Raw genomic sequence first — 21,684 nt, forward strand, 5'->3', positions numbered from 1 at the left:
AGTAAGAAGGGGTATTGGTTGGTTTAAAAATAGTTGTGGGTATGGCCTGCCCTCTCTGGAAAAATCTCGTTGGCACCTCACACACACAGTGATTTAAGGCTTTGCGACTTAAACAGATAAAATCGGATGATTGCTTCCCTTAGCCTTATATAACTAATACATGTAAGAACTTTCAAATATCCGTTTGAATTTATACCAATATATTGGTCAATATGTGTGCTATATTAATGAAACTCAGAGATCGTTCTATTCTGGTAAATATATGGGGTATTCCATACCAAATCGACCACTTTTGAACCCGACCCCTTTAGATTTTGCTGAAACTTATCCATCCTTTTCTACCCTTTGAAAAACATTTTTGAGAATTTTTTCAAAATTTTTTGTCCAACTTCAAAAAGGTTATGAATTTTTCAAAAAAATGTCTCTTTAATTTTCAAATAGCCATAACTTTGTTGAAATTGACTTTTGGGGACCTTTTTAAAAAAATTTAACACGATCAATTATATAAAACAATCGGTTTTTTTAAGTAAAATCGTCATTTTTTTTTTTTGTAAGTTCGCCATTTTTTTTATTTTTTTTTTCCTCGAAAAAAACTTCAATTAATTTGACAACTATCCCTGCTAATCCCGGAGTGGGCCGATTTTTTTTTATATTTTTTTTATTTTATTCAGTTTTGAAAATTTACAATTTTTTTTAAATGTTGGATGTTCCTAATAATATCCTAATTTAATAAATTAATAAATTTCCTGTTATATATTGCTCGTTCGTGGAATATTGTTTATCCAAAAGAATTCCATTCAGTCTAGACCAGAGAATAAAGATTAGGGGGATTCTCTTGCTCTTGCGAAACCCTTGCACGGTACACGAATTGCAGAATTTTCCTCTTGGTGCAACGGCACAACAACAAACACACGCAGAAAATTATTTGCAATAGCTGTAAGATAAGTATATCAGACCACAACCCATGTTTATTTTCGTGCAATAACTCGTAAAAAAATAATTGCAACCCTGTGCTAGCTGTCTTTATATTATGTATAACGCTACATTCTTTGTCTGGACTAACCATGTACACCCACCGAATATAGTAAATTAGCGAATACGCAAACCCCAAATGAACGGAACTATGTTTAAGTGCTACCAAATTGTGTCAAAATATTGCTTAAAAACTTATAAAATTTATATTGAATTTGTAGGTTTTGTTACTTTGACAACAAAGCGTTGTGATGTGGGAATCCCTTAGTTTGCATACACTTTTAAGCAGATATAAGTGGAAAAAAGTTAAAGAAATATAACGCATGAGTTGGATACGTGCTGTTTCCAAAAAAACTCAACAATTCTTTCCTAATTGTTAACGTAATGCAATACATCCTAACATTTCGATTACAACGTGTCTTGTTATTACTCGATAACTTTATACCCAAATGCTTATCGAATGTGTCAGTAATAATAACACCCATTCTATTACTTGTAATTGGATCATTTGTTTGTTTTCATATAATCGCGACTGCCATAGATTAGTTGATAAATAAAAGTGGCAAAAAGTATTATCCGAAGTCGTAAAAAAGACAAATGTTATTGCTAACTGCAAATGAATTGTTAATGTAGCTACTGGGTAACGTTTGCAGTGAAGATTGTGTTGGGCAACAGGGCGAATAAATGTAACAGACGTACGAGTCCTAAACACTAATTACTTTGATAAGTGAGACAAAGAACAACGAAACTAACTGTTGGAGAACAATGGCATTCAGGAAGAGAAGCGGAGCAACGGATCGACAAGTACTTGTTGAAAACGAACAGGTACCATATCGGGGGAGTGCAATTGACAACAACTTTGGTGGCTCAGCAGATCCTAACAGAATTAGCGCAAATGCTGAATCAAGCGATGAGGATGAAATAAAATGCATGCCAGCAATTTTGCCAACAATGGATAACGAATTGGATCCAGAACAAATACGTAGTCGCGGACAGATATTGATGACTGATGCGCCACCTGATCGCTATAACTATACTTATGCCGTTTTCTATTTGCTGGGCATTGCCACCATGACACCGTGGAACTTCTTCGTAACAGCAGAGGATGTAAGTTGGTGCACTGAGTTGTATGAAAAAAAAAAATCAAAATCATGTAAAACAAAAAACTTGCTATTTCTTCATAATCATTGTTGTGTTTTGCGCAGTGCTGCACTCTAAAACAAAACCATTGTTTGATAACAAGTTGCAGTTGCACAGCTGTTATCGTTTTCTTCGTAGGAAAAACACTGCAACATATTTTTTTCTTTTGGTGCCCAAAACTTGAACTACTACGCTGCAGTTATAAATTTTCAAAAGTTGAGATAAAAAATACACAAACCTTGCTTTAAGTCTGTTCATTGTGCATGCATATACATACATATATTTCCTTGTAATATTTATCAGCATGAGGAGAGTGAGTCCTATTATTTAAACATAAATCTTATGTAGTAAACAAAGCTTATCAGTTTCTAAATGTGCAAATTCTACAAATAATGACTGACAGATCTGTATGTATAAGTGTAAAAATATATAGTTGAATGGATATAGTATGTACGTTCATAAGTAGTACCCTCATACATACGAGTTTTGACATGAATGTGCCTTGGCATAAAAAAATTTGCATTTAAATATAATCTAGACCAATAGACGTACATACATATACATATGTATATGTGACTCACTCAAGTGAAAAGTTAGAACTTCAACAGCACATAATTATAAATTTTTATCTATGCTTTTAAAATTAAGAAAGGTTTGTTGTAACTGCCGATATCGAAACGCTATTAGTCATAGCTGCCATGCAAACTGATCGAACAAAATCAAATTCTTGTATAGAATCTTTTCTGAAATTATCTTTTTGTTCTTTTCACATATAGTTTTAACATATTTTAAATTATATTGATGAAAAATCATTCTTTCATTTAGTACTGGATGTTTAAATTCCGAAACACGACCATCAACGAAACCTCCGATTTTGTGCCAGAACTGACACCAATGCAAAAAAGCTTTACCTGTGATCTAACGCTCGCGGCATCTATATCGGGCACAACATTTCTCATACTTAACGCCATTTATGGGCATCTCGTTTCACTAAAGGTGAAAATGTTAGCAACACTTTTCACTATTTTAGGCATTTTCATAATAACCACGAGCTTCGTTGAAATCAACACCGACCACTGGCAGGAACAGTTTTTCTTAATCACATTGTTTACGGTCGTAATCATTAACAGTAAGTACTATATATCAAACCATGCCTACATTCTGTCTGTTGTTAACCAAAATTTTTTGTATTGTTTTAGTATGTTCGGCCACAATGTCTGGCGGTATATTCGGCGTGGCTGGTCTCTTCCCATCACATTATATGACTGCTTTGGTCAGTGGTCAAGCCTTGGGCGGTATACTGTCAGCGCTCGCTTTCATTTTAGTGCTCGCTTTTGGCTCTGCGCCCGATGTTACTGCTTTGATATATTTCATCATTGGTAGTGCTTTGGTTTTTCTATCCATAATCTGCTATATAATCATGTCACATCAGCCATTTTTTAAGTATTACGTCGAGGGAGGCGATAAATACAAGATTTTGGCCGACACACCCTCACATAGTCGTAGTGTTGACACTGGCGTGGATTTAGATCCGAATGTAAAGGAGGTCTTTGGAAAAATTTACGTTGAAGCCGTCAACATATGTCTACTTTTTGCGACCACACTCTCCGTATATCCATCGGTCACGGAGCTAATGCAGTCGGAAAATTACGGCAAAGGACACGCATGGAATGGTAAGACACTATATTTAGTGTGATTATTTGATATTTGACTTCAACCATTTGCAGATACCTACTACATGCCAGTGGTAAATTATCTATTCTTCAACTCCGGTGACTACTTTGGACGTATACTGGCCGGTTTGTGGGAGCGAGTAGGTTGTTGAATAACTTTCGTTGTAATTGCTATTAACTATATTTACTTCCAGCCACGCAATAATCCACACACGGTGCTTTTAATGACTTTTATACGTCTGCTGTACGTTCCGTTCTTTCTCTGTGCGAATAGTAATGCACACAATTTCTTGCCCGTGCTGGTGCATACCGATACCACATTTATCATATTGATGATTAGCTTTGGTATAACTAACGGTTATTTGGCAAATATCAGCTTAATAATGGCGCCGAGGCAAGTGTGAATTCATTACACAAAAGAGTGCTCTTAATTTTAAGCTCATATAACTTTCAGATCTGTCATGCGGCACGAAAAAGAAATGGCTTCATCCATAATGGCAGCAAGTCTGAGTTTAGGCCTGGCAGTTGGCTCATTACTAAGCATGGCTTTTGTGCAAATGCTGTAATAGCGGGTGTGGAACGCAATACTTAGTGCCTTGTACATAGATATATTATATTATAAGGAACATATATTGAGAAATGCGCGATTTAGTGTTTAATAATGAGATTAGATCAGACGAAGGAGTGCCAAAATTAAAGATTATTGTTTTACTCTTTTATTTTAAATTTGCTTTTAAATTTTGTTAATTACTTTTATTTTTTTATTTAATTTTAATTTTATTTTTTTTAATTTAATTTTATTTTAATCATTTTAAATTTTTTTTAATTTTATTTTTTTTTATTTAATTTTAATTTAATCACTTTTAATTTTATATATTTTTTTCATTTACTTCTAATTTTCATTCTTCATTTAAATTTTTTTTTATTATTTTTCTTTATATAATTTTTTTTTATTTTCCTTTATATTATGTTTTTTTGCTTTTAAATAATTATTTTTACTTAAATTTTCCTTTTATATTTTATTTGTTAATTATTTTATTTTCATTTTTAAATTGTTTTATTTTTTTTTTGCTTTCGCTTGCATTTTTTTCTTTTCCCAAAAGACAATGTATTACGCCAATTAAGTTATACCTCACTATGTTGTTTATTTTCGTTTTACTTATTTTTTAATAATCTGACCACAAAAACTTTTAAATCGGGGTCATACCAATATACATATTAATATACTCTGACCATTGTTTTTTTTTTTAATTTTTATTTATAAATATAATGTAAAGTGTTTTTTTTATCAAATTCGTGTTCTAAAAAAAGTTAAAAAAAAAAATTAAGTAAAAGTTTAAAATATCGTTATAAGTCTTATTTTACTTGATAACAATTTATGTAGAACAATTTTAAACTAAATATTTTTTAAATACATTAATAAAATAACGTCTTTTGACCAAATGTTTTTAACCAATTAACTCTTTTTGAATTTAGGAAAAAATAAAGTATAAAAAAATAAAAGTAGTATGTCATAAAATATAAAAATGCTAAATAAAATAATATAATGTAAAATAAATAAATAATAAATGATATATGTATGTATATGTACATATGTACATACATACATACATATGTAAATAGTCTCAATTCTTCAATGCGACTTTGGTGTCCTCTGTGAAGCTGATTAATACAACATTTCAAATTAATTTTTAATGTCAACGAGTAATAATTACGTATTAAAAAATATATTTTTTATTATTTTAGAGTTTTTTACTATTTCTATTATTTTTTTAAATTATTTATGGCTGTTTTAGGTATAAAAAAATATAATTTTTTTTAATTTAATTTTTAAAAAATTATTATTTTTTTTTAATTAAAAAAACATTTATTGTGTATTTTATAAAATAATTGTTTTTTTTAATTTTATTTTTAAAAATTATTTTTTTTTTTAATTAAAAAAACATTTTTTGTGTATTTTATTATTTTTTTTTTAATTAAAAACATGTTTTTATTTTATTACACAAAAATTATTATTATTTTTAGATAAATTATTTATTTATTTTTTTTTAATATTTTTTGTTTTTATATTGAAATTATTATTTTTTTAGAATTAAAAAAAATATTTTTAGTGTGTTATTTTATTTATTTAATAAAAAAATTTTTTTTTACACAAAATTAGTATTTTTAAAATTAATATTATTTATTAATTTTTTTATATATTTTTCATATTTTTTATATTTTTTTTTTTATATTTTTTTTATATATTTTTTTTTCTTTAAAATATATTTAAAAAATTGTTTTTTATTAATTTCAGTTAGAAATTTGTGTCTTTTTGTAAACAGGAGCAGGTATATTTAGTTCACCCCGGAGGAAAAGTCGAAGACTATAAAATATATTCTTAGTACATATGTATGTATGTATGTATATAAATGATCAGCGGATAAACTGAGTGGATTTAGCCACCGTCACCACCACTGTCCGTCTGGAATGGAAATCTTTTTCAATTGACGAGGTATCTTCAAGAAATTTTGCATGATCGGCTATATTAAGCTTGGCAAGAAGTGTGTAACAGCCAGAGGGTCCATGTACATATATACAATAAATAATCAGTTGGGCGATGTAGATCGATTTAGTTATGTTCGTCTGCCTATATATACGCGAATTAGTCCCTCAGCAATTGAGATATCGTTCTATCATCAGCTGTCATACAAACATGTACGATCGGAATAAAATTCTTATATGAAAAACTTTTTTATTTGACGAGATATCTTCACGAAGCTCGGCATGGATTATTGTGTAAGGCAACGATATCATATACGAAGAAATTGTTCTGATCGAGTCACAATAGCATTTAGCTGCCATACAAACTGACCATTCAAAATCAAATATGTAATTCTTATTAGTGGAGTAGCGCATGTAGCTTTGGGGCGCCGAAGTCAAGGTAACGTGTTTTTCTTTTCAAATAATTTTTTTAAATTTTTGTTTCTCAATTCTTGAAAAATTAACAGGTTTCCATTAAGAACATATGTACATACTATGCATACATATGTATGTATTTAACAAGTTTGCAGAAAATATAATAATTTTCAGAAAACCACCCACTATGAAATTATTAAACAAATCCCATCGTCTACACATAATTTCTTTATTGTTTGTGAATTCAATTACTTATAACAAATTCAGGGACTTAAATTATATGGAACGATTTTCATTTAAGCCTCATTGTTTGAACTAATTTTAGACATGATACTTGCGGAATATTAGTACAAAAAAAATATTACATTTGTATACGATTAGTAAACGAAATATTAAATTATATAGTTTAGTAATTATTTGTTATGCCTTTAATTCCTTCGTGTACCGTCTTTTGTTAATTTTTAATTGTGAAACGCTAAAAATAAGTGTTTAAACTTAACTGTAACTTAAGCATAAAATACCGTTCTCATTTAAAACATTGTAACAGCTTCAATAGTTAATTAAACTTTTGGTTTACACTTAGTCGAAAGAAAGTGATAAAGCTTTGCTCCAATTACTCATATCCGATTTATTTAAGGTTAACTTTTTTTGTTTATATATTTTATACGTTTCTGCTATGTACAAATACAGCAACAACATACATTTACAACACCAACTAACAATGATTAATTGCAATTGAATATATATTTTTGTTTAATTCCGTGCATTTTATACACATATACATATGCAGTTTCATTAATATGTCCACAAATGATGCGCTGTTCGTTACATAATACTATTGATTAATTATTTTAATTTTTGATTTTACTGACATCTATTTGAAATTTATTGCTATATTTTCTATTGCCAACTAAAATATATATATTTCACGTTATTTTTTAAACATCTAAACACACACTTAGACACCGATTGAAATACATTGGAAAGTTTAAGTCGTTTCTACGAACAAATGACACATAAACGTTGCTATTGTGAACTAAACGGTTAATTTTTACTGGTGAAAAACAATGTCACACATATTCTCATAATAATAGTAAGCTTCTATGCTCGTTTGCAGTAAGAAGTTAAATAAAGTATAAAGTAATAATTTTTATTATTATATTCCTCCGATTTATTAAAAAAATAACGCTTTTCAGTCTTGTTTTGTTTATTGTGCCACACCGCTGTCCACTAGGACCCCGCTTTCACTACTTTATATAAAATTTTTGGAAAATATTTTTATAATTTTTTAGTTATATTTTTATAATAAAAACAAATGATTTTTAATTGTTAAAATATTTTTTAAAAAAGAAAAATTGTTTTTTAATTTTTAAGATTTTTTTATAATACAAAAATTGCTTTATATTTTTTTATAATAAATTATAATAAAAAAATGTTTTTTTAATTAAAAAAAAAGACTAAAACTTTTTTTTATTATAAAAAAAATTAAATAACAATTTTTCTTATTATAAACAACTTGAAAAATTAAAAATAAGGTAAACAACAATAACTAAAAACAATTTTTTTTTAATTTTCTTTTATAATGAAAACATTATTTTTAATTTTTAAAAATTTTTTTAAAATAAAAAATTTGTTTTTAAGTTTAAAATTAATAAAAAAATGTTTTTAATCTTTAAATTTTTTTATAATAAAAAATTGTTTAGAAATAAAAAAATTAATTTTTAATTTAAAAAAATGTCCAAAATAAATATTTTTGTTTTTCAAGTTTTAAAATTTTGCCACAATAAAAGAAAATGTTTTTTAATCTTTAAATTAATTAATTTAATCTTTAAATTAAAAAAACAATTTCTTTTTAAAATCTTTTTAATAATAATAATTTTTTTTTTTTTTTAAATTTTTTTATAATAAAATATTTTTTTTATTAAAAAAAACAAATTGTTTTTCGTTTGTTTTTGTAATAAAAAAATTGTTTTTTTAATTTTTTTCATTAAAAAACTTTGTTTTTCAATTTTTTAAACTTTTTTTTAAATAAAAAAATTTAAAACAAAAACTTTTTCCAAAAATAAAATTGTTTTTTTTTTTTTAATTTTCTAAAATTATTTTTTACTTTCTACACAATTTTGTTATAATTTATTAAACTTTCAAAATTTTTCTAGAATAAATTTTCTTTTTAAAGTTCAGTAAAAAAATTAAAAGAACTTTTTTAAAAAATGAAATTGTTTTTTTAATTTTTGAAAATTGTTTTCTATATTCCAAACAATTTTTTTTATAATTTTTTTAATTTTCAAATTTTTTTAATTTTTTAATTAAAATTTTTTTTTACAATTATTTCTTTTTATTGACATTAACAATGTTTTTCACCATTTTATATTTACGCATACGTTTATACATTACATACATATGTATGTATGTAATTATGCATACACAAACAACAACAACAATGACACTGATTATGTTTAACGACAACATTAACATCGATATCTTGAACATCAAATTTAAAGCCATTACTTGACCCATAGTCCGAGTCCGAGTAAAACATACACACATACATAGAAGCGAATTACAACATCTAAGGTGGTTTTTCCGTCCATAGAAAGATGGCGAGTGAATTAGTTCACCTGCCCGGCTACCGATCGTTGCCAATCGATAACGTTCGGTTCGGTTAATTCACTCTAGAAAATTATTATTTTTGTTAGTGTAACTACTTACATAGTAAATATGTGTTTACACTTATTATTAATAATAATGATAATAGTAATGAGTATGTATGTCTATAAGATAGTCTATTATTTCCGATTTGATTTAAATTCACTTGCATCGTACGACTTCTACACGAACAACGTATTCGTGTATTTAGCTACTTTTTAGGTAAATTAAATTCAAATTATCATATATATATATGTACGTATGTATGTATGTATGCACAGTTATCAAAAAAATAGCAATGGATTCGTGTAAGAAATAAGGAACGAATCAGAGTTGGCTAAAAAACGAAGATCACTGGAATTTTTGTTTTCAATTTCATTTTTTTATGTAACCATACGTGTCTATAATAACGTTTAGTGTCAGAATTTAGCATCTGAAGGTGAAAATATCATATAAAAAAAATTATTTCTAATTATTTGAGCTTGTGTCATAGACTTTATGCTCTTCAAACCATTTGAATATGGTTTATTTCGACAATGAAACATTTAACCCCTCATGTATTGAATATGGGTTATTTTGAACCCGAATTTGTTTTGAGCCACCAAGAGAAGCCGTTGGAGAAGACGGGCAGCGAGCTTCTTCACGGATGGGTCAATGCTTGGGGGGAAAAGGTTGGTGGAAGGGCCTACTGTCGGGAGCTCTATATCAACCCCAGTTTCAGACTGCCTAAGTATTGCAGTGTCTTCCAGGCCGAGGTTGCAGCCATTAAGGTAGAAGGAGATTTACTGCTCCAGAGTGAAACCTCCTTCAAAGAAGTGACCATCCACTCAAATAGCAGCGCGGCTATACTAGCCTTGCCTCATTAACAGTGCCCTCAGTGCTGGTCGAAAAGTGCCTAGCCTCGCTATCAATAGCATCGAGTGGCTTTGTGATAAGACTGGTATGGATGCCAGACCACAGCGGAATCGCAGGAAACCGTAAAGCTGATAAAAGGGGAGTTGATCGGTGCTCCCGTATCCACTTGTGTTCCACTACTAAATAGCTGGGCTTCGCGGAAGCTTGGTCAGCGCTAGGACACAATCGATACATGCGCTGTCGCATGTCTTTTGGTCCAAGATCGGTGGCGAGAGATCTAATGATCCCTTTGCCCTCAGTAAGGCTAGCGTCTCAAATCCTGTATAGCTGCTATAGAAATTTTGAGCGCACAGTTCTTGAAAGGAATATTTGTATTTCTGTAGGGTATTATTTATAGGTGGCAACGGAAGTTAACATTTTTTCTTATTTTCTTTAACAAAAGAGTCTACTTAGTAGTGTCTGTGGAAAACAGAATGCATAACTGAAGGCATACATACATACACACATACAAACATATACATTTCTACTACTAAAAAGTCGGTATATTTTAACTATATATTATTAATCCTTCTGGCATTAAATTATTTGTTTAAAATTTTCCTCTTTAATAAATGTGATTGTCAGTTTTAACTAGTTTTTTTCATGCTTTACTACAAAATACTTAATTTTCGAGTATTTTTTTCACTTTGAGAGTTTTTCTAATTTCGTTAAGTTTTTGTTTTTTATAATTACAAAAAACAGTCTCTGTTTTAATGGTGTTGTAAAGGTGTAAGTTGTTGTAGACCATAAGAAAGCTGTACATAGAAAGTGAAAACCAACAAAATAACAAATATAAAAAAAAAATAAAAAAAATGTAAAAAAAATTTAAAAAAAATGTAAAAAAAATTAAAAAAAAAATGTAAAAAAAATTAAATAAAAATATTTAAAATTCTGTGTTTTTGTTCGAACATTTAGATTTTTATTTGTTTAGTAAAATTTACAGTGTTTTATGCATAATAAATAAGTTGGGAAATAAATAATAATTTTCAACTAACTAGAAATTATAGTTTAATTATCAGTTCCTTAAGTCGAGACGAAATTAATTAACATATTTGTAGTATAACTGTAAACGCAATACAAACGCACAATTTTTTTTATAATATCGCATGCATTAAATAATAATTAATTTCTTAATTAAATATTATACTAACAAATTTAACTTAATTTATATTTTTAATTATTTTTTTTTAAATATTATAATATATTTTTTTTTATTTTAATGTTTAATTTTTTTTATTCATTTATAAATTTATCGCATGCGATAATTGAATGAAAAAAAATTAAAAAACAAGTTATGAGAGAAAAAATAAGTTGCTTTGCCAATTTATTAATAAAAATAAAAAAAACCTTAATAAAAAATTTGAATAAAATTTTTAAAAAACTTTTAATTTTTATATTACATAACATAAAAAAGCGTACACATAAACTTAAAAAAAATAATTTTATTATTAAAATATTTTAAAATTAAAATTTATTATTTTTATTTAATTTAATTTATTTTTTTTTGCCCATAAACATAAAAAAAAATTATTATTAAAAAATTTTATTTATTTTCTAATTTCAAAATTTTATTTTTATTGTTTTTTTTTTAGTTTTATTACATATTTTTACGCGCTCAAAAGACTATGCAGCTGTTATAAATTATAATAAAGTTAAATTATATTTATTTAACAATTTAATAATTAAGTTATAAGCACATGACCTACAAATAAAATTTGTTCAAATAGACATTGAGCGCATTCGTTTTCATTCATAAATATTGCAGTTACTTTGAAGACGTGCGTGTTCGGAGATTCGTTTCTTTACATTTGCTGCAGTTGGACTAGCGACTTTTTAAACTATTTTCAACTAAATACAATACAACCATTATAAGCAGTTAAATATACATAAATAAATAATACAACAGTGGAAAATTGTGCGATGAATTGATTAGTTAATTCAAAAAAATTTAAATCACATATAAATATTAGCAGGCAGTTGAAGTAATGATTTAACAAATAATATATTTATATTTTTTATTTTTATCAGAGTAGAATGTCCTCAGATTTATATTCTCCAAATTTATATTTATATACTTATATACATATATCTTACACAATATTTTACATATAGAAAAATTGCTGGAAAACGAAAATCTGTAAAAAATACACTGCGAGAAATCGTGTTAGCAGTTATCGATTCAGCTTTTCACTGCTCACTAATTTTGGACACTGTTCGCTTGCCAAAGAATTGGATAGCTGCAATTATGTATTCGATTCAGTACTCTCTAAGTCCTGGCATATTGAAGATAGCTATTTTGTCAAACTAAATTTAGCAATTTTCGCATTTATTATAAATTTTGAACGGTGAAATTTACGAAAAAAATGAGAGAGCTTTTTGTATAGAATTCGGTTGCCTACAAATATAAAAATCCGTATATTTTTTTTCAAATAGTAAATATGTATTGTGATAAGATTTTTTCTTTCCAACAATAAGCAAAATAAAAGTGGAAACTGAAAGGCGGAGGATCTTTCTAATAATATGAAGAGCTCATACTTGGACAGAACTTCTTTGTGGTGTATAAAAAACAATTTTTTGGTGTATAAAGTGAAAAATAGAAGAGTATATTTTTGTTCTAGCTATCTGCACACCAATTTTTCGAAAAAAAAAAACATTTTTGATCCACTCTGCAGATTATAACGAAATATCTTCGTTCCTGTTGCACTTATAAGCATATATGTATATGTAAAATATTGTATAAAATATATATTTTTTAGATCTACATACCTACATACATATAAATATACTTTAATTTATATAGGTTTTATAGACTAGGGTTAGCCAAAACCAAATCATATTGAATTTATGGTTTAAAGGTAACATATAAAAAGAGTAAAATATCCCTACAAGACGAAAGACCTACAAAAATTTCCCAAAAAAAAAAAATCAACCTGGAAGTGATTTTTTTTTTATATATGAGATTCGTACATTCAGAAGCTTAAAAAAAGCAAAAGCCATATTTTTTTTGACTCACCCTAGTATGAGCTTTTTTGTGGCAATTTATAAAGAAAAGAATATAGATTCTCAGCTTTATTTTAGAAGTTGGCGGTGAGCATTTAATGTTTTCCATACAAATAACAAAAAATAATTTTTTTCATCAAAAATACCAAAACTTACGAAACGTTACGATTAACTTTTTTACAACGCGCGGAAAATTTCCCAAAAAAAATCTATATCGAGGAAATTTTTTTTACAATTCCACAATTTGTATACTAAGGAAACGACAAATTCGTTATTTTTGGCTCACCCTAATATAGACTTCATAATGGATTTTTTAGCAAAGGAATTAGGAGACACTTATGCAAAACAAAAAATAAATATTTCCATCAAAAATACCAAGAACAATGTAACGCTTACGATAAACTCTCTTACAATGCGCAAAAAATTTCCCAAAACCATATACCTCGGGAAATTTTTTTTTACTTCCAAAAATTTCCTAAAAAATTATACACCGCTAAGATTTTATTTTACAATTCCAAAATTCGTATATTTAGCAGCTTAGAAAAGGGAAAATTCGTAATGGTATATTTTTTGGCTCACCCTAGTATAGACCTTTTAGTGATTTTTTTGAACAAAGGAATTTGGAGACACTTACACATCAACACCTTTGTATAGTAAGTTTTACAAATTTTTTGTTGTAAATAAACTATGCTATGAAGCATAAAACCTATCAGCTAAACTATGTAGAAAGTTCACAACAATTTTTTTCACCTAATTTACCACACATTTTTGCTTTTGTTTCTTCAATACTTATAGCTAAATGTTAATTATTGTTTATAGGTACATTAAAGTACATGCACGTTAACCCATTGATAATCTTGCTGTAGTAGTATAACGGTACTTAAGTTTTTATAGTTTAGTGTTATTTGTTTTTGTGGTGGATTTTGTTTAAAATACAAATACAGTTAATTCAACCAATTTGTATAAGTATGTGTGATACATATTGACTTTAACTAACACATATATGTATATTATATTTTTCATATCGTGTACATATATATATGTATATCTACTATAACTTATCAGTTTAAGCGTACTGCAGAGTCATACAATGTCTGTATGTATTTTCTAGATATTTAACTCTTTACTTAGTACACACATACATTTACAGTTATACAGTTATCATTAACAATTAGCTTTTACAAATAGTTTTCACATCAACAACCAACATTTAGATATTAGATAACACTTTTGTAGTTTTTTATTTCATTTAAACTAATTCATTTTCAATTCTAAGCCAATAACTTGCATTTCTACATCCCTACTACTGCTACAGAACCCATTTTTATACGAATTCAACTATTTGACTACTATATGCCATATTCCAGCTTTCCACTTATTACTTTTACGCACGCTAGATTTACAACTTTTCCGCCTTGCTTTAGGCTCGCAAGAGCAAATACTGTTTTGATGTAGTACGGCGGTTGAGGCAGCCTTTAAACGCCAGCTGCCGCACCAGCGAGCGCGTTGGCGCCGGTCTCATCGTCACCGCCGCCTAAATCGTCTTTGTTCCTGCCGCCGGTGCTGTTCGTGATGCTGTTGCTGGAGCGCGCCGGCGATATGGTGTTGCCACCATTTAAGTTTAATGTGAGATTATTGCTTGTGGCCGATGTGGAGGCAGCGCCACCGCTGCTGAAGAGCACCAAGAAGCCATTACTAATGGTGCAAATTCGAGATTCAGCTTCCTTTTCGAGTATTTGTCGGGCCTGCAAGTAAGTTCATTTATTAGTTATTGGAATAGGCTGCTGCTGACTCAACGAAACTCATTTTAAGGTGTAACCAAGAGAATTTTAAAACAACCAAAACTTAGGTCAACACAATAAATACCGCCTTCAGTTGAGAAATTTTCAGTTTATTTATAATTTAGTTGCTACCTTATAAGACCTAATACCTTGCGGCCAGTAATGTCTAATATACGTATAGACAGGTGATCGGCACAATCAAGGGCAATCTGGGACTTTTCTCCCTCTCTCATACACTGGTGCTACACAGTGATTATAAGACCAATTCTGCTTTAGGATGCAGCAGTGTGAGCAACATGCTTACAGAAATCTAGGCAATGGAAAAGGTTGGGAGGCTCGCAGCGCTGTGCAAAACAGGTGCTCTAAGAACCACTCCAATGGCGGCTCTGGAACTAGTGCTACACCTTATCGGCGGGGGGAGTACTGACTGTAGGAGAATTTACACATAGTAATTTGGGCATGGGCGGTTTGGTATAATCCATTTTTCAGTTGGGAAAGAATGTTCAGAGTAAGCATAGGAAAAGTAACGTCCTCACCCTAAACGACGTCGAAGACACAAGGCAATACACCGACCAAATTTCAATCACAAATAATTTCAGATATGCACTGACCGCCATTCACGGTGGAGCCATAAACATCTTGAACGACTCCCTCTCAGTGAATGGTGTACTTGGAGCCAATCCATCACCCACTGTAGACGACGTGCTCGAGTTGCCACGAGAATAGAGAGTGACCATTGCGCTGCTTTGTTCTGGATATTGTAACAGGTTAAACTCCTACTTATTCAGAATAGACCTTGACATTTCAAATATATGTCCAGCATGTAACGTGTTCCCGCACTCTAAACATCTCTTTGTATGCTTATCTAATCCTATACAACTGACAACCCTCTCCTTATAGCCCGACCCCGTTGAAACAGCACGTTTCTTGGACATACCATTCGAAGACCTCGATGACAAATTATTTGAACCTTACCAACCTAACGAGGACTAGATAACCGTTACAACAACAGCAAAATGGTTGACGTAAAGGTATGTTAGCTGCGCGGTTTTCCCAAAAATGAACGACGGAGTTAGAGTTGGGCATAAGCCAGCCTTTAAGCTGCCAGCCCAGTGCAGTTGGGAAGCCGGAAGCTGGGTTCTAATGCATCAGCAGTCAAGCAGCAATCAAACCTCATTTTGCATTTGGAAGGAAGAGTCTTGGAAAGCAGGGTAGCAGTGGAAAGTGTCGCCAGAACCAAGTGACTTTACTTATACTGTGTGCCAGGTTTCAAACGCATAGAGGGCAATAAAATAGTGAACAAGATTGCCAAAAGTAGTGTACGGTTGCCATCCGAATTGTCAAGAGCAATACACCAGATAAACAATGGGTCATCTGTTGTATATTTTTCCCGCATCGGCAAGGCTTCTCTTAAATCATAATGGTATGAGACACTGGAAGAGGTATCGTTAGTGAGACCAATGAGTCTGTTGAAATTTGCATTAAACACAGGTATTCTAAAGGATGAATACTCTCAATGGACTTAGTAACGGAACTCTATCTGGTATCGTAAAGGATCAAAACTGGAAATTTTGACTTTCAGTAAAGTACCTCCTTCGGCATTTAGTCTGGCAATATGAATCTCACCACAGTCGGACTATCGCTACTTAAAAGCGTCAGACCTAGGACTGACAATCCCGCAGAATTGTCTTGATTCTTTTAAAACTATACTTTAGAACTTTAATACACTTTTTGAAATAGCTGTACATATTTTTCTTCTCAAATTAACGAACTCAGAGAAGCTCAAGTTAAGAATGAATTTGATCTTCTAAGAAATCATTCATCTAAGAATTTAATAAGATAATTGGCTCACCTTGTTTCGATGCTCGGTCAACGCATTCCTCACGGATTCGTGTTGTTTTTGCAGGTCATCGGTACGTTTGTCATAGGTTTGCTTCAGACGCACGCGCTCAGCGACACCGCGCTCCACCACCGAGCTCGCCACTTCACGCTTCATTCTAATAAACGGCAGGAAAATATTATTGACACGAAAGAAATGTGAATGCAACAACAAGTTTTTGTCTCACCTAACCAACTCATCGCGATCACGATGAACCGATGACAAGTTTTTCACTTCGGTGCGACGCGCTTCTTGCAGCTGATGCATTACCTCCGAAGTGACACGATCAAGCGACGCTTTCAACTGTTTCATTTGATTTGCCTGCGAATTGCGCAACACCTTGTCCGCCAAAGCATAGATTATTTCATAATACTTCTCCTGTATGTCGCGGTACTGCGTCGAATAATCACGGCAAGAGGCGAGTAAACGTTCTTGCTGTGAACGCGTCACCAGCGCGGGACTCTCACCACCACTGCTGGTGGCACCATCCACACAGTCCTCGTTGAGATCACCAATATCCGGAAAGCAGGGCGGCACTTCCACACCCGTATCGCTAGTGGCGAGACAATTACTAAACATCAATGTGAAAGTACAATGCGCATACGCAGACGCGCAATACGGATGCAAACACACTTACAGATTCTTATTGCTGAGACGTTTCTTTAGCTTGCTGGCAATGTTGAACATGGGCTTCTTATTACCATCCATGGGACTAGATTTTTGCATAGCGATTTTGATTTTCTCCTTATCGTGTTTCTTACGCAGCGACTCCAGTTTCTTCTCCAACTCGAAACGCTTCTCGCGCACCAACTTATTGTCCAGTATCTTATCCAGCGGCTCTGCGCGCACCAAATCCACATCGAACTGCGATGACTCCACCTGCCGGATAGATGTCTGTGCAGTTGAGTCCAGCGAATGTTGATGTGTAAAACCAGGGCCGCCGGCAGTGCCCGCATCGGCAGAGTCGTGATCACCGCCAGCATTCGCCTCGACGCTCAAAGTTGCGGCCGTGGTAATACTGGCGCGATGCTTCGGACTCATTGTCGTGGACTCAACGGGACGTAGCTCCTTCTTCTGGCCACCTACTTGTACAAAAACGACTTTTGTTTGTCAAGTTTAATGGACGCAGGCAGGTTAACGGTTAACGGGGTAACGAGGTAACGGGTTGCGAGCAAACGTTGTGTTTTTTGTTTTGTTTTTGTGTTTGTGTTGTTGTTGTGTGGCAAGGTGTTAAGGGTGTAGTAGTTGGTTAGTTGTAGACAGAGGAGGAAAATGTTGAAGTGTCCAGTAACCAACAGTAGTTTGAAGAATATATAAATAAATAAATGAAAAAAGAAATAGAGACAAATAGTTCAAATAACCAAAGAAGGCATAAATTTAAATAAATTCAAAGTATTCTACATGAAATTATCAGAAGAAAATATAAATGTGGCGCTAAATACATAATAACTACCGGTCCATAGACAATAAAAATTGAACCCACACCAAGATTCTTCATTTCATGCGCTCTAACTTACAAATACATTTACATTCTAGGTACAAAGATACACAAACGGTATTTATATAGACGTAAGCGCTCTAAAACTTACATGAATTGGTTATGTCTTCCTCTGATGAGATCGGTTCGGTGCCCTCGGTCAGCACGGCTAATTGTTTGTCGCGTTTCTCCAACTCACTCTGATACTTAATTGGATTAGCTAAAGCCTCAGCGAAATTTGAGAGATCATCTGGCACATAATCCTTAACAACAATATATAGAAACAGTGATGCTAGCGTCAAGGGCTGTCCCAATTCGGTGCGTAGATTGACATGTCGATACCCTGGACACAAGCCTATAACGGGTAGAACACGATGACCCAAAAATTTTCCACCCTCTTCATAAGCCGCGATGCGTATATTGGCGAGCTCGGGCAGCACAACCTGCCACAACAAACAAAAGCAACATTTTTATAAAAACAAAAAAAATAAAAATCTGTGTTGCCACCCTTCACCTTTTTGAACACAAAGGGCTCCTCGTCATAAACCGGATTCAAGCCATTATCGCGTACAATGCGTGTGCGAAAGCGTTTTCTCACCGTATCCGCGGGCAAGCCAAACATTTCCACCTCAACGTAAGTGCCGACGCGTTTATCCGTTAAAAATTGGCCCGACAGCACAGTAATGGACACGGTACCAGCTATGATGCCATCGACCTGCAAAAAGTAATCCTTTGAAATTTTGGCGAGCACTAAAAAATCGCATTCAAATAACATACCGTGCTCTCCGCGAATGGATCCAGGCGTCGATCGGTGCGCCGCATAAATTCTGGCTTCAGTAGATAGCCCGAACGGTCATTGTACTCAAATATGCCCAAATTCAACTGCATAGCCAAGTCCAAAGTCTGATAGTTGAGCGCCACCAGCTGGCAGCCGGCATTCCAGAAGAGCTGTGGGTATAATAAGATAAAGAAATGATTAGTGCTCCAGAGTTAAAAGCAATTTAAAATGTTAGTTAATCCACCAACCTGCGGCATGAAGTTGGAACTGTCGAATCGTGTGCCGGTCGGGTAAACACGCGAGAGCTGATGCTTGTTGTAGTTGACAAATTCAATTGGGCGCTCTTTAAGCAGCGCTGTAGCTTGTTTTTCATCGAAGGAGGACATTTCGTAACAGCGATTTTTTTCTAATGGAAAGGAAAGTGAGAGAGCGAGAAAAAGAGTGTAAGTGGAATTGTTTAATTTAAAATTATTTAAAAAGTTCAGTATCTATTGATGCTTATGGAGTACAACAGCTGAATAATCCCTAAACGTGGCCGAAGATAATACATGCTTCGGATTTGAAAGATTCTGAAGAGCTGTAAAGGACTTATTAAGAGAACGCAACATATTGAATAAGCATTGGAGGTTGTGGATTTAACCATTTCTCTTTACTATACTAGATGCGACCTTGTAAATCTCTTTATTAAACTATCTCTCATACTAAAGTAAAAATCCCGCATAAAACTGACCCTAGGGACTACATTCTCAAGCGGTTCCTACGTTTAATGTGAAATAAGGGTAGGTAATATCCATTATCTCTGATTCCTTAAGAACCATCAATAATATCAACTCGTTTTACGTATGGTGAAGTAGATGAAGCTGATATGATCCATAAAAAATTCTTAAAGGAAGTCAGCATAATTGTCCTCCGACTTTACCATAAAAATATTCGTTGCCTTTCTAGTAAGCAACGTTCCCTAATAAGCAAATATTCCTTCCCATGATAGACCGGAATGAAAACGGATTCTTATCCCACCAAGTACAGCGGACTCGACAGAATTCCTCAATATTTTTATGCCGTGAACAGAGTATATTAAGTGCGCCACGAAGTTTGTTATTAGACAGAAGGAAACGTCGGATACTCTTCTTCCTAAGAAGCTGCTTATTTGTCGGAACCACTGATATTGAACTGAACGAACGAAGTCAAGTTCTTCAAGAAAAAGTTTGGCACTTTTTAAGCTTCGGTTATCTGAAGAACAAAAATGCGGTGGAGGCCGGTGAGTTGCCGGTCGGGCTATTCAAATACAGCGGCGAAGAACTGATAATGAGCATGCAACAGATTCTTTGTATAATATGGACGGACAAAAGCATGCCCGGCGATTAGAATTTTAGTTTGTTCTGTATAGATTTCAAAGCTGCTTTTGACATGTCTAAGTCTGAATTTGGTATCACCGCAAAAATAGTACAGCTGTGTAAACTAACGTTAAGCAATCGTCAGCATTTGGAAGGACCTTTCGTGCGACTTCTTCAGTCTACTCTTGGAAAAAAATATTTCGAGCTGCAGATCTGAATAGAGAAGATACAATCACTCTTATAGAAGACAGCTACTGGCGTACACCGATGATATTGATAACATTGGCCTCAGCGGCCGCGCCGTTATTTCAGCTTTCTCCAGACTAAATAAGGAAGCGAAGCAAATGGTTCCGGTAGGGAGGGCAAGACGGAATATCTGCTGTAATCAAACAAACAGTCTTCGCAACTTGGCACACTCGAAATCCAACGCAAAATAACTCTTGCCAGCAGGTGCTACTTCGGACTGAGTAGGAAATTGTGAAGTAAAGTCCTTTCTAGACGAACAAAGACCAAACTCTGCAAGTCACTCATCATTCTCGTCCTGTTATGTAGTGCGGTGTAATGGACGTTGGCCTCGTCTGATGAGTCGGCCTTAGGGGTGCTCGAGCGAAAGCTTTTGCGGAGGATTTACGGTCCTTTGCGCATTGCCAAAGGCGAATACCGCCTAACATAAGCATTTTTACACATTATTTTTTATGTTCTCATTTGTAAACTCCTCTATTTTCGGAAAAATATGACTGATAGTCTATTCTTATGTTACCTAACCAAAAAATATAATTACACATCCTTTTATCTTGAAAATACTTCAAAAAAGGAAAAGGAATTATTACACATACTTTCCGCATTTTCGAATGTGTAAAAATGCACCGGTTCCACGTAATTGACCAGCGCCGAGAGCTCAGCTGCCGCTTCAGTTTCTTTCTGTGGTTTTTCTGCTGTTGGATCGGCGCCTACTGGTGGATTGGGTGTTACATTCGGCATAGACTCATCGTCGCTGGAGCTGTCCGTATCCGATGAACCGGTGCTGTCTTTAGAATTCTGACGAATTTGCTGATAAGAAGAGGGTTAAATATATTTTTATTTATTAAATTAATATTTAAATTCGCAATATATATGTATATGTGTTAGATTGAAATTATTCATCAGTTAAATGCAAACAAAATATTTTCTCTCGCTTCTAGAAAAAACAAATAGAAAATTAAATTCTATACT

The 21,684-nt window shown here is 32.3% G+C and overlaps 2 protein-coding genes across 3 annotated transcripts in view; one reads left to right on the plus strand and one right to left on the minus strand.

Annotated features, from left to right (window-relative positions):
- Positions 1-1,475: 1,475 nt before the first annotated feature.
- LOC120768207 (equilibrative nucleoside transporter 2) lies at positions 1,476-4,511 on the plus strand. The gene is made up of 6 exons (XM_040094779.1): positions 1,476-2,079; positions 2,938-3,241; positions 3,312-3,785; positions 3,840-3,925; positions 3,980-4,179; positions 4,240-4,511. Exons 1-6 carry the CDS (start codon positions 1,738-1,740, stop codon positions 4,349-4,351), a joined length of 1,518 nt encoding a protein of 505 aa, XP_039950713.1. The 5' UTR covers positions 1,476-1,737; the 3' UTR covers positions 4,352-4,511.
- An 8,986-nt stretch (positions 4,512-13,497) lies between these two features.
- LOC120767284 (1-phosphatidylinositol 4,5-bisphosphate phosphodiesterase classes I and II) overlaps positions 13,498-21,684 on the minus strand; it is a 94,096-nt gene continuing 85,909 nt past the window's right edge. The window contains exons 11-19 of one of the 2 annotated variants that reach the window (XM_040093160.1): positions 21,309-21,522; positions 19,387-19,544; positions 19,138-19,308; positions 18,875-19,075; positions 18,473-18,803; positions 17,521-17,965; positions 17,071-17,436; positions 16,857-17,001; positions 13,498-14,968 (exon numbers count right to left, since the gene is read on the minus strand). In XM_040093160.1, coding sequence (XP_039949094.1) covers positions 14,699-14,968; positions 16,857-17,001; positions 17,071-17,436; positions 17,521-17,965; positions 18,473-18,803; positions 18,875-19,075; positions 19,138-19,308; positions 19,387-19,544; positions 21,309-21,522 — 2,301 coding nt within the window. In that variant the 3' untranslated portion in view covers positions 13,498-14,698. Of the gene's footprint in view, positions 14,969-16,856; positions 17,002-17,070; positions 17,437-17,520; positions 17,984-18,472; positions 18,804-18,874; positions 19,076-19,137; positions 19,309-19,386; positions 19,545-21,308; positions 21,523-21,684 lie in introns of both variants that reach the window. The other variant, XM_040093159.1, reaches the window with a different exon arrangement.

The sequence above is a fragment of the Bactrocera tryoni genome, chromosome 2, assembly GCF_016617805.1.
Source record: "Bactrocera tryoni isolate S06 chromosome 2, CSIRO_BtryS06_freeze2, whole genome shotgun sequence".
NCBI lineage: Eukaryota > Metazoa > Arthropoda > Insecta > Diptera > Tephritidae > Bactrocera > Bactrocera tryoni.

Bases quoted from the DNA above. Each gene is read 5' to 3' on its own strand.
- LOC120768207 (XM_040094779.1), top strand. From the start codon at position 1,738: ATGGCATTCAGGAAGAGAAGCGGAGCAACGGATCGACAAGTACTTGTT. The intron at 3,786-3,839 runs GTAAGACACTAT...AACCATTTGCAG, and splicing joins CAAAGGACACGCATGGAATG to ATACCTACTACATGCCAGTG. The intron at 4,180-4,239 runs GCAAGTGTGAAT...TATAACTTTCAG, and splicing joins AGCTTAATAATGGCGCCGAG to ATCTGTCATGCGGCACGAAA.